This window comes from Notechis scutatus, chromosome 1, assembly GCF_049901735.1.
Source record: "Notechis scutatus isolate UNSWTSFEM ecotype Mainland chromosome 1, rNotScu1.2, whole genome shotgun sequence".
Taxonomy (NCBI): Eukaryota; Metazoa; Chordata; class Lepidosauria; order Squamata; family Elapidae; genus Notechis; species Notechis scutatus.
The window spans coordinates 72982107-72995273 of NC_142009.1; the positions used below are offsets into that span (position 1 = coordinate 72982107).

The 13167-nt window shown below is 43.6% G+C and overlaps 1 protein-coding gene across 3 annotated transcripts in view; it reads left to right on the forward strand.

Moving 5' to 3' along the window:
* Positions 1–13167, forward strand: part of LYST (lysosomal trafficking regulator) — a 97892-nt gene that overhangs the window by 60365 nt on the left and 24360 nt on the right. For all 3 annotated transcript variants that reach the window (XM_026669424.2, XM_026669425.2, XM_087967645.1), the window contains 10 exons: positions 20–208; positions 977–1122; positions 1206–1302; positions 1957–2018; positions 2793–2848; positions 3953–4105; positions 5665–5909; positions 6065–6131; positions 12203–12359; positions 12831–12971. In XM_026669424.2, the coding sequence (XP_026525209.2) occupies positions 20–208; positions 977–1122; positions 1206–1302; positions 1957–2018; positions 2793–2848; positions 3953–4105; positions 5665–5909; positions 6065–6131; positions 12203–12359; positions 12831–12971 (1313 nt within the window). The remainder of the gene's footprint in view (positions 1–19; positions 209–976; positions 1123–1205; positions 1303–1956; positions 2019–2792; positions 2849–3952; positions 4106–5664; positions 5910–6064; positions 6132–12202; positions 12360–12830; positions 12972–13167) is intronic.

Genomic DNA, 13167 nt, shown 5'->3' on the forward strand with positions numbered 1-13167 from the left:
ATTGGTTGTTTCAATTTAGTCTGTTTCAGCGCTTGGATACAAAGTCAAAGGAGATTTCTAAAATTGCAGGGGACATCACTCAGGCTGTCTCTCTGTCCCAGGGAATGGAAAGAAAGAAGGTGATTCAGCACATCAGGAGGATGTATAAAACAGACTTAAGTGCTAGCAGACACTGGCAGGAGCTCATTCAGCAGTTTACACATGATAGGTAAGCAGCTACCTTTCTACTTTTCAAAAAATTAATGGCTGCTGTTATTGCTTAATGAGAAAAAAATCGGAGATAGCTGTTCCCATTTGTGAAATAGAATTTGATTCACATTCAGATTTGTATTTTAGAAGGGCTTGAAACTCTGCCTTTATTTCCCTTAAAAGAAGCAAACTCTGCAATTATTCAGAATCAGTATAGGGCGGGATGGCTTATGAACCAAATAGCCTTTTTTCTGTTACAACCTAAAAATCTGGTCAAGTTATAGTAATGTAAAATGTGGAGAAAAAAATCTCATCTATTTCATTCCAAATTAATGTATCACCGAAGCAGCAGATCAAGCTGATTTATTTGGCCTTCAAACTTATCATCCCCAGCTTTACCTCTCCTGAGGGATTGACTGTTTCTTATCTATGCTGAGCAAAATTGCATGTTATATATGTAATATTTTTAAGCTCATCAGAATGGACTCGTTGATGTACAAAGTGAAATTGGGAAGGTATACAGATCCTCTGCATACTGTACCTGACATGGGATAGGGTATCAACCTTACTCCAGTGCTTCTATTTGAGTGGGATTGAATTGAATACGTTATTTGGACAAGTGTGATTAGAAACATAAGGAACTTTTTTCCGGTACAGAAGCATTCAGTGTACTTGAAAGACAACAGAGAAAATAATAATAATAACACCAATAAAAGCAGGAACTAAAGAAGATAATAATTAATAAACAATAATATTAAAGCCACACTCTATGGGTTGATTTCTGCAGGGCTCTTTGGTATGACCCTGCCTCCTACCCAACATCTTGGCAGCTGGACCCAACTGAAGGACCTAACAGAGAGAGACGCCGCTTGCAGAGGTGCTATTTAACTATTCCAAATAAATACCTCCTCAAAGACAGGCAGAAATTGGAAGGTAGGTTATAGTATTCTTTATGAGTCCAGTTACTTTCTTTAAACAAAATTAAAACATAAACGTTTTGTTTTGTTTCTTAATAGAGGTTCTTAAGCCCCCTCTGGCCTATCTGTTTGAAGACAAAACACACTCATCTCACTCTTCTACAGTAAAAGACAAAGCTGCCAGTGAGCATATAAGGTCAGTTCTCTGGAAAAGTCAAAAACTCAACAGGGTTAGAGTGGTTGTGAAAAAAGTTAATATAATGCAGGGTCATCATTTTGTGGAAGTACTTATACACAGGATGCTTAAGAATCATCTGTCTATAATTAGAAAGCTTCTCACAAATGAGGCCTGAGTTATAGAAATATGAGTGCACATTGAATAAGTAAATGGAGTAGCAGGTAGGTGGGGGAAGAGGTCAGGCTAATTTAATTGATAAGAGGAGGGCTCAGTTATTACCACATACATATTTTTAATGTATTTAGCCCATGTTAGTAATGAAATTCTGTTTACATTTCCTCCCCTCCACCTGTATTTATGTAGGTGTTCTCTCTCTCTCTCTCTCTCTCTCTGTGTGTGTGTGTATCCTGCTAATATCTAGGGAATAGATTATAATCCAAAAGACCATTTACCTTAAAAAATCAATTAGGTTTGAGCCCAAACTATGGGATGCATGGCTCCCATCAGCCAGTCTCTACATCTCAGAAGAAAGGAGGTGGTAGAAGAAACAGGAGGGGGAAGGAAGAAATATTCTGCTTGTAAATTTCACATGTGCTAACTAGAATCTACCATTCTTGGTTTTATATTACCGTAGTATTTGAATTTGTCATATTTTATTGTATTTCTTTGCAGAGTTAATCGAAGGTGTATAAATGTGGCCCCATCTAGAGAGACCCCTGGTGAATTGTTACTAGGTAAATCTTTTTTCCCCTTAACTGTGTATTTGATCAAGGAATCTGATTCTTATATACAGGAAGTAATTTTGAGATGAATACTTTTGATACCTGCAAAAATAGCAAATCTAGTTGTTTTCTTCTGAATAACAGCCAGGAGATACATACTGCAGTGCATGGGAAAAGTAATTTAGTCCAAAGATATAATTTAACCTGTATGAATTTTTCCATACTTTCAAAAATTACCTTCATCTCAGTCTTAAAAGCAGTTTTAGAAGAAAGGAATGTTAATAGGATCAAAGTGGGATGATGATGATGACCTTTTCATCATCATATAGTATAGACCCTGCTGGCATTCCAGAGAGCCTTAAAGACTTTTTCCCCAAGCCTTGGGTTAAGGAGCCCCTGTTGAATGTATTTATTCATTCATTCATTTAAAATATTTATATAGCTGCCCACTAACCAAATCTAGGTAGCTCTTATTCCAAAATTAAATCATGAAATATTAAAACTATAAAATTAAACACATTAAAACATTAAAAACAACAGTGTTGGGTTTTAGCCATTTGCCAATGGTTCTTGTTCTCTTTTATGATTTTATTATATTGTATTTTCTATATTATTTGCTTTTATTGTACACTGCCCAGAGTCAGTTTGGAGATGGGCAATACCTAAGTTTAATAAATTAAACTTATTTTTATGCCAGTCTTTTGATATCATATATAGGTTAAATATAAACCATGTTAACTCTAATGTATACATTAAAATATTTCTTAAATATTTTTCACTTTGCAGGCAAATGTGGAATGTATTTTGTGGAAGACAATGCTTCTGAAATTATTGAAAATTCAGTAAGTAAAAGTTTTGAATTGTTTTAAATCTTACTCTTAAATACGTTTATATACATTTAGTGATTATAATTCAAGGAAAATCTATAATATGTTTTTACCGTATTTGCCGGCGTATAAGACGACTGGGCGTATAAGATGACCCCCCCACTTGGAGGCATGTTTTTCAGGGCAAAAAAGTCATCTTATACGCCGGCAAATACGGTAACTAATCATCCAATATTTACACAGTGTGTATGTTATTCTGTGTTGGGAGTGAAGGATGTTTGAACTCTCTTAGATGGACTGTCTAAAGGAGCGTGTCTCGGAGTAGGCAGGCGTTACTCCAGAACCCTGGCCATTCCCGGCGGAGTCCCTCGGGCTTTCCCGCAACAGAGTCTTCTTGCAACGCGTCCACTAGGTCAGCCAAATGATCCCGGCGGGGTCACCGGAAACACCCTCCATAAATCCCTGGGGCTGCAGCGGCAGGGCGGAGTGCCAGGGGCTGTGGGAGGAGCAGGAAGGCAGGCAGCCTTCACATGGCCCTGCCTGGGGCAACAGGAGCGACCCACGCTCTCGCTCCCCCCAGTCGCTGCAGCCTCGGGCGGAGCGAGGCGAGCGGGATTCGAACCTGATTCAGAGACACGGGGAGGCTCTTGGCGGAAGCGACGCGGGGAATCCGGGAAGCCAGAGGCGCCTTCGCTGCATCCCACAAGCATCCGAAAGCCGGCAGTGGATATACCATATTTGCCGGCGTATAAGACGACCCCTCCACTTGGAGGCATGTTTTTCAGGGCAAAAAAGTCGTCTTATACGCCGGCAAATACGGTATGTCAGTTGTTGAAAGAAAATGTAAAACATTAGTTAGGTAAATTTCATAAATTTCTGGCATCTGAAAGTATTTGTTAGTTAGAAATGTTTGTTACTTATTTAAAATGCATTGAATAGGTATATTTATTAACACTGACATTTGCCATAAAATATCAAAATAAAACAATAACAATAAGAATTTATGCATCCTCTAAGCAAAAATATCAAAAGCATTAAAATATTTCCATGTCAGAGAAATATATTCTGGGTTATTATTATTAAGAAGCTAATTGCTTTAACATGTTGCATTTTCTCTAGAGTGTTCATGGAGAAACTGAGCCAGCATCATTTTCTTGGACATTTGAAGAAATCAAAGAAGTGCACAAGCGTTGGTGGCAATTAAGAGATAATGCTGTAGAAATATTTTTAACAAATGGCAGAACATTGCTATTAGCTTTTGACAACACAAAGGTAGGTTAAGAATGTATAAACATTCTGTCCAATGTTGGATGGAACTTTGTGTAATTTTGTTTCATTTGCATGAAAATTTGCAAACGAAATCAAAGGGAGTCCAGGCAGAGAAAAACTGAGCAGCAGAGCTATCTCTGCATTCCTGGTTTGCATGTATGTCTGGGAAAGGAACAATTCTTTGCTAAAACCCAGGTATCTTGACGAGGTTACTTGAATACAGTAGATGGAAAATCTCACTTTTGATCATATGCTGTGTCTCATAGAAGATCTCCCATGTCTCCCTCCAGATGGTTAGGAGGTTATATTCTGCCCCCAAGGTTACCTATGTCAATGTACAGCAGGAAGTATTTAAAACCACTATATTAATATAAACTTTAAAAGATCACAAGAGAAAATAAATAATTATGGTTTAATTCAGATGATTGTTCAGAATCTCTCTCCCTTGAGACGGATTCTGTATATTGAGAGATTATAGAGGAAAAGTTCCAAAGATATCATAGTGATGGCATTTTATTTGATAGCATGAACAAACCAAAGGTGCTTTTTCAATAGGCAACTGGATTTTCTGGTTTTTCTTTGAAGAAGTTTCGCTTCTCATCCAAGAAGCTTCCTCAGTTCTGACTGAATGATGGGGAATGGAAGGATTTATACTACTTGCAGGCAGCTGGTCATTTGCATTCTTTTACGAGTCGTTGAAGTGACTCACTAAAAGAATGCAAATGACTAGCTGTCTGCAAGGAGTAGAAATCCTTCCATTTCCCACCTTCCAGTCAGAGCTGAAGAAGCTTCTTGGCTGAGAAGTGAAACATCTTGAAAGAAAAACCAGAAAGTTCAGTTGCCTTTTGAAAAAGCACCTTTGGGACAACCATGACCTGGATGACTGAGAATCTCCATAGACATATAGCATGAACAAAGTTTGTGGGCAAGTGTGCATGCATAGGTAGTCCCCAACCTATAACCATTCATTCAGCCACTGTTCAAAGATACAACAGCACAGAACAGATGGTGGTTATGACTGGTCCTTAACCTTCCAGCCACCCCATTGTCACGTGATTATGATCTGGGCTCTTGACCACCAATGCATGCTTACAACTGGCTGAAGTTCTCCACAATCCTGTGATTGTCATTTGTAGTCTTCCCAGAATGTCAGTGGGGAAGCTGACACAGAAGGTAGCAAGTTGCTAAGGTCAGTCTTCCCCACCTGCACACCCTTCCCTGACCCCTTTGTACTTGTGCCACACTGGCCACTCACACTTCATTGTGCAGTCTTATGCACCTTCCCCAAGTCGTGCCACACCTTCCTTCCCCTTTATGGCTGCATTGCTTAGTGACAGAAATTCTGGTCCCAACTACCTGTATGAAACCTATTTTGGAAAGGGAAGACAAGCATCTATTCATGAGACTACTTATCAAGAGGTGAATGAGGCATGAAGATACGTATGTATTACTCTGGCTACAGTTCTAAAATAAACACATGACTGGTCAAATATATTGAAAATGTATAGTTCAAAAGATTCATGATTTAAGGCTTGGTAAAAAATTTCTTTGATTCTTTTTAGGTGCGGGATGATGTGTACCACAATATCCTAACAAACAATCTTCCTAATCTCTTGGAGTATGGCAACATTTCTGCATTAACCCATCTGTGGTACACTGGACAGATCACTAATTTTGAATACCTCACTCATTTAAATAAACATGCTGGGCGTTCCTTCAATGATCTCATGCAGTATCCAGTATTTCCCTTTATACTTTCCGACTATACTAGTGAAACATTGGACTTAAATGACCCATCTGTTTATAGGTAAAAATATAATGGCTTGCCTTTTAAAATGATATATCACTTCCTGTCAAATTCCCATATGCTAGTGAAAAAAACCCCCCATTAGACTGCATTGTTGTGTTCCTTAAGTTCTGGAATTGACAAATTGACAAATTGTAATATTGGTGTAATTTCAGAAATTTGATCAAGCCAATAGCTGTACAGTCAAAGGAAAAGGAAGATCGTTACGTGGACACTTACAAGGTACTGAAATATTTCAGTTCATATCATTTTATTTAAATGAAAAGGGGGGAAAAGAGAGAGAGAGAGAAAAGAAAAAAAAAAAAAGAGAAAAAGTTTGTCTTGTGTTCTGCTAACTGCTTGCCTGATTATTCAACTGAGCAAAAGGGAATAAAATATTCAGTAATCCTCCTCATTCTAGTTTTTGATAAGAAATAATTGTCTTCTCAAGTGATTACAAGCTTGTTGTGGGAGCCACTTTTCTTCATTGCTTCAGCTTAGAGTCCAACCAATTTTGAGGCTGATGAGTTAGTTTCAATTAATTGCTACTTTGGTAGTAATATTACTAAGTAATCTATGAACATATAAATGATTTATGTACTTAGCAGCTGAAGAAAATCATTTCAGATTTCTTCTTTGTGACTGTCCTGAATGAAATGTTCATTGCATGATGACACTGTTGATGGTCTCTTTAGTCCTGATGACATCCAATGTTTATATTTGAAGTTTTAATCTGTTTTATACATAGGCAATTATTTTTTTAATTTTCATTTTGATCATGTTGATTGATAAATTGATTTTTAAATTATCATCCAAAGATAAGATTAAGTAATCAGTTCATTATATTGCTAATTTAAACAGCAGCACTAGTTTAGTATTGCTGTACACAAGTATCACTTGTGATCATTTGAAGTTACAATGGACTTTCCCAAGGCTACTTATGACCTGGATTCAAAGTTCTGAAGACTTCCCCCTGCCCCCCCCCCGTCACCTGATCACATTTGGGGTACTCAGCAGCCAACCTCTATTTATGGCACTTTTCAGCCACATGACCACAGCTTACAATGGTTTTTTTTTGCCAAAAACCTCCATTCTCCTGAGAGCCGTTCGGATCATCCAGAGAGTGGGAGGTGCTTCAGTCTGCGTCGTTGAAGGCTGAGCTTAATTACTGAGGAACGCTCCGCCCTCCATCACGTGGCTCCCTTGCGTTCCCCAGTTTACGCTCAGCCTTCGTGAGATTAGGCTGTGTAGTTCACCACTCCTTGGCCGATTCAAGTGCTCTTTATTCTCAGGTTTGATTATCTTTTCCTCTGGTTCTCCTTAGCCTCTAGCGCATTGGGATAGCGATACAAGCAGGGGAGCGCATTTTTTTCGCCCCAGGGGGTTCAAGAACAGGCGGCTTTCGCGCTTTGGCGCCAATCTTCCCCCAATTCGGTCTTCTTTCCTGCCGCTTTTCACCCGCACTCATAGCGGTTCTATTCGATCGCGCCTAGACAGCGCAGCTGGTATTCCCCCCACCGTTACGCCGATCGCCCCAGGAAGGGGCGAAAATTTGCCTGGCTGCCTCTCTCGTTTTTCTGTGTGCCGGAGAGGCTGTTATATTGCTCTGAGCAGCCCGTGATTAAGGGAGCGTGGGCGGCCGCCATTTTGAGCGCCGCCACGTGTCGGGCGCCATTTTTATAGGCCTCATCGAGCTGCGAAAGGACTGGCCCTAGTTATAGGCCTTTCAGCCTGTAAGAGCTACTGGGTATTCAGTGAAATTGGCAAACTTGTTGGCTTTCCGCAGCACGCTCAGGGCAGGAATCAGCAGCCTATCCCTCCCGGTTGTTGCCTGGGAGCTCCAGCTGCCAGAGGCCTCATCCCAGCCTCAGGCGTTTTCATTCGGCAAATTGGTGATATTTAACAGTACTCTCTGGGGTCACTCCTTCCTGGGAGCTTCATACCAGACAAGAGGTTCTTTAACCTCGATTCGAGCTTCTGCAACTTGCTTAACACTCCCGAGGTAGATGAGCCCATCGTTGGTTTGGCATCTTCGTCCTCCCCCAGTGACCCCCTAGAGGCCCTGAAACCCGAGGATAAGAGATCCGAGCTTGCTTTACGTAGGGCTCATCAAGCGGACACCTGGGCCATTAGATCGGCCACGGCCGCTTCCTTCTTCACCAGATCTTTGATCCAGTGGCTCCATCAACTGAAGCAGCATGTTCCCCTCTCCAATACAAGGGCTCACCAAGACATCGCAAAATTGACGGCCACGGCAGAATTCTCAGCCGACGCCACCTACCACGCGGTTAAGTTCTCCGCCCAAGCAATAACCTCTCACGTTACAGCTCGCCACCTGCTCTGGCTCAAGCAGTGGCAGGCGGACGTAAAAAACAAAGTTAAGCTGGCCACTGCCCCCATAAAAGGGGACAAACTATTTGGCACTGCTCTGGACCCATTGCTATCCGAAACCCGAAGCAAGAAAAAATTTCTCCCTCCCCTCTTTCGGAGGTCAGAGTCAAGAGCCCCTCAGCCATTTCGGAGAGGTTCCTCCCGACCCTTCTACGAGTCTCCTTTCCCACCCAGGTACCCAAGGCCCCCCGCCTTCTGGCCATTCCAGCCCCAGGATCGAGCCGATCCGGGCGACAGGAACAGGAGGGGCAGCAGCTACAGGCGTCCCTTCAGGGGTTCAGGAGGGAAGCCTTTCCGGCACACCAGATAGATCCCGTCCCTCCCTTCCCATCGGCGGACGCCTCAAGTACTTCGCCGACCGACGGGACTCCTCCACTTCTGATGCCTGGGTCCGAGATACCATCAGACTTGGTCTCACGCTTGAATTCCAGCGCGCCCCCCCGACTTCTTTATGGCATCCCCCCTCGAGGATCCCACCAAATGCAACTTAATGGATTCAGCAATCCATCATCTCCTCAACATACAGGCCATTCAACCCGTCCCACCATCCCAGCGGGGGCAGGGGTTCTACTCCCACCTCTTCGTGGTCCCTAAATCCTCCGGCGGATGGAGGGCCATCCTAGACCTGAAACGCCTTAACCGTTACCTGTTCTATCGCAGGTTCAAGATGCACACCCTACAGTCCATCCTACTGGGCATCAGGCAGGGGGACTGGCTATCCTCCATAGACCTTTCAGAGGCGTATCTTCACATCCCAATCCGGCCCTCCCATTTCAAATTCCTCAGGTTCTGCTACAACCATCGCCACTTCCAATATGTGGCCCTTCCCTTTGGGCTGGCCTTCACTAAGGTCCTCGTGGCCCTGGCGGCCCATCTCAGGAACCTCCCGGTTCGTCTCCATTGTTACCTGGATGACATCCTCATCCTGTCTCACTCCAGACCCCAAGCAGAGAGGGATATCAGAGCTACTCTCTCTGCCCTCCAAGACCATGGGTTCCTAGTTAACTGGCAAAAGAGCCAACTGTTACCATCTACACGGATCACCCACTTGGGGTCCGTCATTGACTCAGTTCAGGGTAAAGTTTTCCTTTCCTCCGAGAGATTCCTTAGCATCCAGGAAACCGTCAAACATATCAGACGATCAAGGAAGGTAACAATTTTAGAATTGTCTAAATTACTGGGTAAAATGGTCTCATGTATCTCCATTGTTCCCTGGGCCCGTTTACACACTAGATCCCTGCAGTGGTTCCTGCTCCCGTTCCAACGGACCAGCAGAAGCAATTCAAAGGCCACGGTCAAGGTGCCTTCAAGGGTCCTCACGTCTCTCCTCTGGTGGACCAGTCCCGCCATCAACAAGGGCCATTACTTCAAGGAGCCCCAACGCCTCACTCTCACCACAGACACCAGCCTGTCCGGATGGGGCGCTCACATCCACTCGCTCTCAACACAGGGCAGATGGTCATAGGTAGAACGGGAATGCAGTATAAACTGGTTGGAACTCTGCACCATCCACCTGGCCCTGCGCAACTTCCTCCCTCACGTACGCGGGCGGCATGTCCTTATACTCATGGACAACGTCACCGCCAAGGCTCACGTCAACCGACAAGGGGGCACCCAGTCGATACGTTTGATGAGAGAGGCCGAGCGCCTCTGCCGTTGGGTGGAGCGCAACCTCCTCTCCCTCAAAGCCGAACACATCTCAGGGGACTCAAACACCCAAGCAGATTGGCTAAGCAGGACCACGGTGGACCAGTCCAAGTGGCGCATCCACCCGTCACTATTCAGAGAGGCGACCAGGATGTTCGGTCTCCCGTTAGTAGACCTCTTCGTATCCCCGCTCAACAAGCAACTCCCCAGGTTTTTTTTGAGATACCCCTCCCACGGGGCCAAGAAGCACAACGCCCTCCGTTGCCCCTGGCCCACAGGGCTTCTATATGCATTCCCTCCATTAGCCCTGGTCCCCAGAGTCATCGAGAAGCTCATCTCCGAGAAAGCAGAGTTGATTCTAGTGGCACCCTACTGGCCCAGACGCCCATGGTTTGCGGACCTCTGCAACTTATCGGTGGCCCCTCCCTGGAAAATCCCCTCGAACAGGATATCCCTTTCCCGGGGCCCCTCCAACACCCGGACCCTCAGTGGCTCCAGTTAGCCATTTGGAGGTTGAGTGGGAACGTCTAAGAAAGGAGCAGTTTTCTGACCAGGTTATCGATACCATTTTAGCCGCCAGGCGGCCTTCAACAACCCGAATATACAATGCCACTTGGAATGGTTTCTGCAAGTGGTGCCATAGTCTCCAGGTCAACCCGCTTTCACCTTCCATCGCTCAAGTTTTGGAGTTTCTCCAAGAGGGCCTGAGGAAAGGTCTTTCCCCAAACACCCTGAGGCGTCAGGTCGCAGCCCTCTCAACAGTCATTGCTTGTGATAATCTGGGTTCCCTCTCCCTCCACCCTCGCATTCGGGCATTCCTCAGAGCCACTAACTTGTTTCCCCCAACCATACACCGATACCCTACCTGGGACCTCAATAAGGTCCTGGTGTCCCTTACTAAACACCCCTTTGAGCCCCTCAGGGAATCCTCACTCCAGTTCCTAACATTCAAAGTCTTGTTCCTGGTGGCTATTACTTCGGCCCGCCGAATATCGGAGTTAGCAGCCTTGTCAGTAAGGAAGGACCTTTGCATTTTCCATGCCGACCGGGTGGTCCTCCGACCGGACCCTACCTTCTTGCCCAAGGTCAACTCGGCCTTCCACAGAGCACAGGAACTCACACTCCCGAACTTCTGCCCCAATCCCTCGCGGGAAAGGGAGAAGCTTTGGCACACCCTGGACGTAAGACGGGCCCTCCACATTTACATCAAGCGTACCCAACCCTTCAGGAGGTCAGAATCCCTATTCCTTTCCTTTCAGCCCAAATCATTAGGCCACAAAGTGTCCCCGTCAACCATCGGCCGCTGGATTAGGGCTACTATTTCCAAGGCTTATTTGTCCCAGGCTCTGCCGGTACCCAGAGGGATCACAGCACACTCCACCAGAAGTGCAGCCACCTCGGCAGCTTGGGCCACCTAGGCTCCAATTGCTGATATTTGTCGGGCGGCCACTTGGGCCTCCCCATCTCCCTTCATTAGACATTATAAGATCGACACATTTGCCTCGGCGGAGGCTTCGTTTGGTAGACGAGTCCTCCAGCGAGTCTTCAAGGAACCGCAGAGATTACAGGACCAGACGGAGTCCCTCCCGTAGGACAGCCAAGCTTTGGTATGTCCCACTCTCTGGATGATCCGAACGGCTCTCAGGAGAATGGGCGTTGGTCCTTACCTGACACGCCATTTCTCTGGAGCCGTGAGGATCATCCAGCCCCACCCTTATTATTTTACCGTCTGGTGGGGTCTTGTTTCGGCCAATGAACTTTTAGCATAGGAAGATGAGAGCACGATCTTCTCTTCACTCTCGTCTTCGCGTAAACTGGGGAACGCAAGGGAGCCACGTGATGGAGGGCGGAGCGTTCCTCAGTAATTAAGCTCAGCCTTCAACGACGCAGACTGAAGCACCTCCCACTCTCTGGATGATCCTCACGGCTCCAGAGAAATGGCGTGTCAGGTAAGGACCAACGCCCATTTACTTTCAGTTTCCAGTAAAAAATACCTATTAATAGAGAATGGATTTGCTTAACAACCATAACTTTTGCTAAATGACCACAACAAAAAAAAAGCTTGTAAAATTGGGCATGGTCCATGGTGATCTACTTAACAACCAGCATGACTTACAACCATAATTTTGGGCTGAATTTCAGTTGTAAGTCAAGCACTAATTGTATTAATCAGAAATGCATGTCTTTTTTAAAATTTTTAATTTTAACTTTGGAAATATTTTTTTAAAAAATACAAAAACAATGCATGTTTTTTCTCCTGTTTTTTTCTGCTGCAGTACCTAGAAGAAGAATATCGTAAAGGAGCTAGAGAAGATGATCCAATGCCTCCTGTACAACCTTATCATTATGGATCACATTATTCAAATAGTGGAACAGTTCTTCACTTTCTGGTTAGAATGCCTCCTTTCACAAAGATGTTTTTAGCTTATCAAGGTACATTTTCCTATGGTGTAAATAGTTTTAATTTCCTAGCTTCGAATAGGCAGTATTTTGATAGTCCCACCACAGAACCAACAAACCATTACAAATATTTATTTTAATTCTTTTTTTTTATAATCCTTAGAAATAGAAGTGCTGAAATATATAATGTATGTCTGCATCAGTAAAATTAGAATTAGAATTAGAAGAACTTTATCGTCATTGTACAAGTACAACGAAACTGTGGATGCACCCCAGCAACTGTTCACAATACAATAAAACCAAAGCACTTAAAAATGAAGCTAAGAAAAATAGAGTACCCACATCTCCATTTGCAATTTGAGAGTACAGTATCTATGAATATACATAAAAATGCATATACGTAAATAAGATGCAGAAAATTAAATATTTTCCTTGTTGATCACCAAATATTTAAGTGTGATATATTAATTTCTACGTAATGTAATATGATTTCATCATTTTCAGATCAGAGTTTTGATATTCCAGACAGAACTTTCCATTCTACTAGCACAACCTGGCGCCTTTCATCATACGAATCCATGACTGATGTAAAAGAACTCATCCCAGAATTTTTTTATCTTCCTGAGTTTTTAGTTAACAGGGAAGGTATGCTTCAAAAAGACATTGTTGTATTTTTTTATAATCCATCCAGCATTCAGACACTCAATGCTGGAATTGTTGAGCTTTTGGGCTTATTTGGTAGATTGCAGATGTAATGAGCAAGAAAAAAAAATACTTGACTCATGTGAGGGTGGTGAAAAGAAAAAGTGGAGATAGACACATTTCATTCATGAAATCAGAC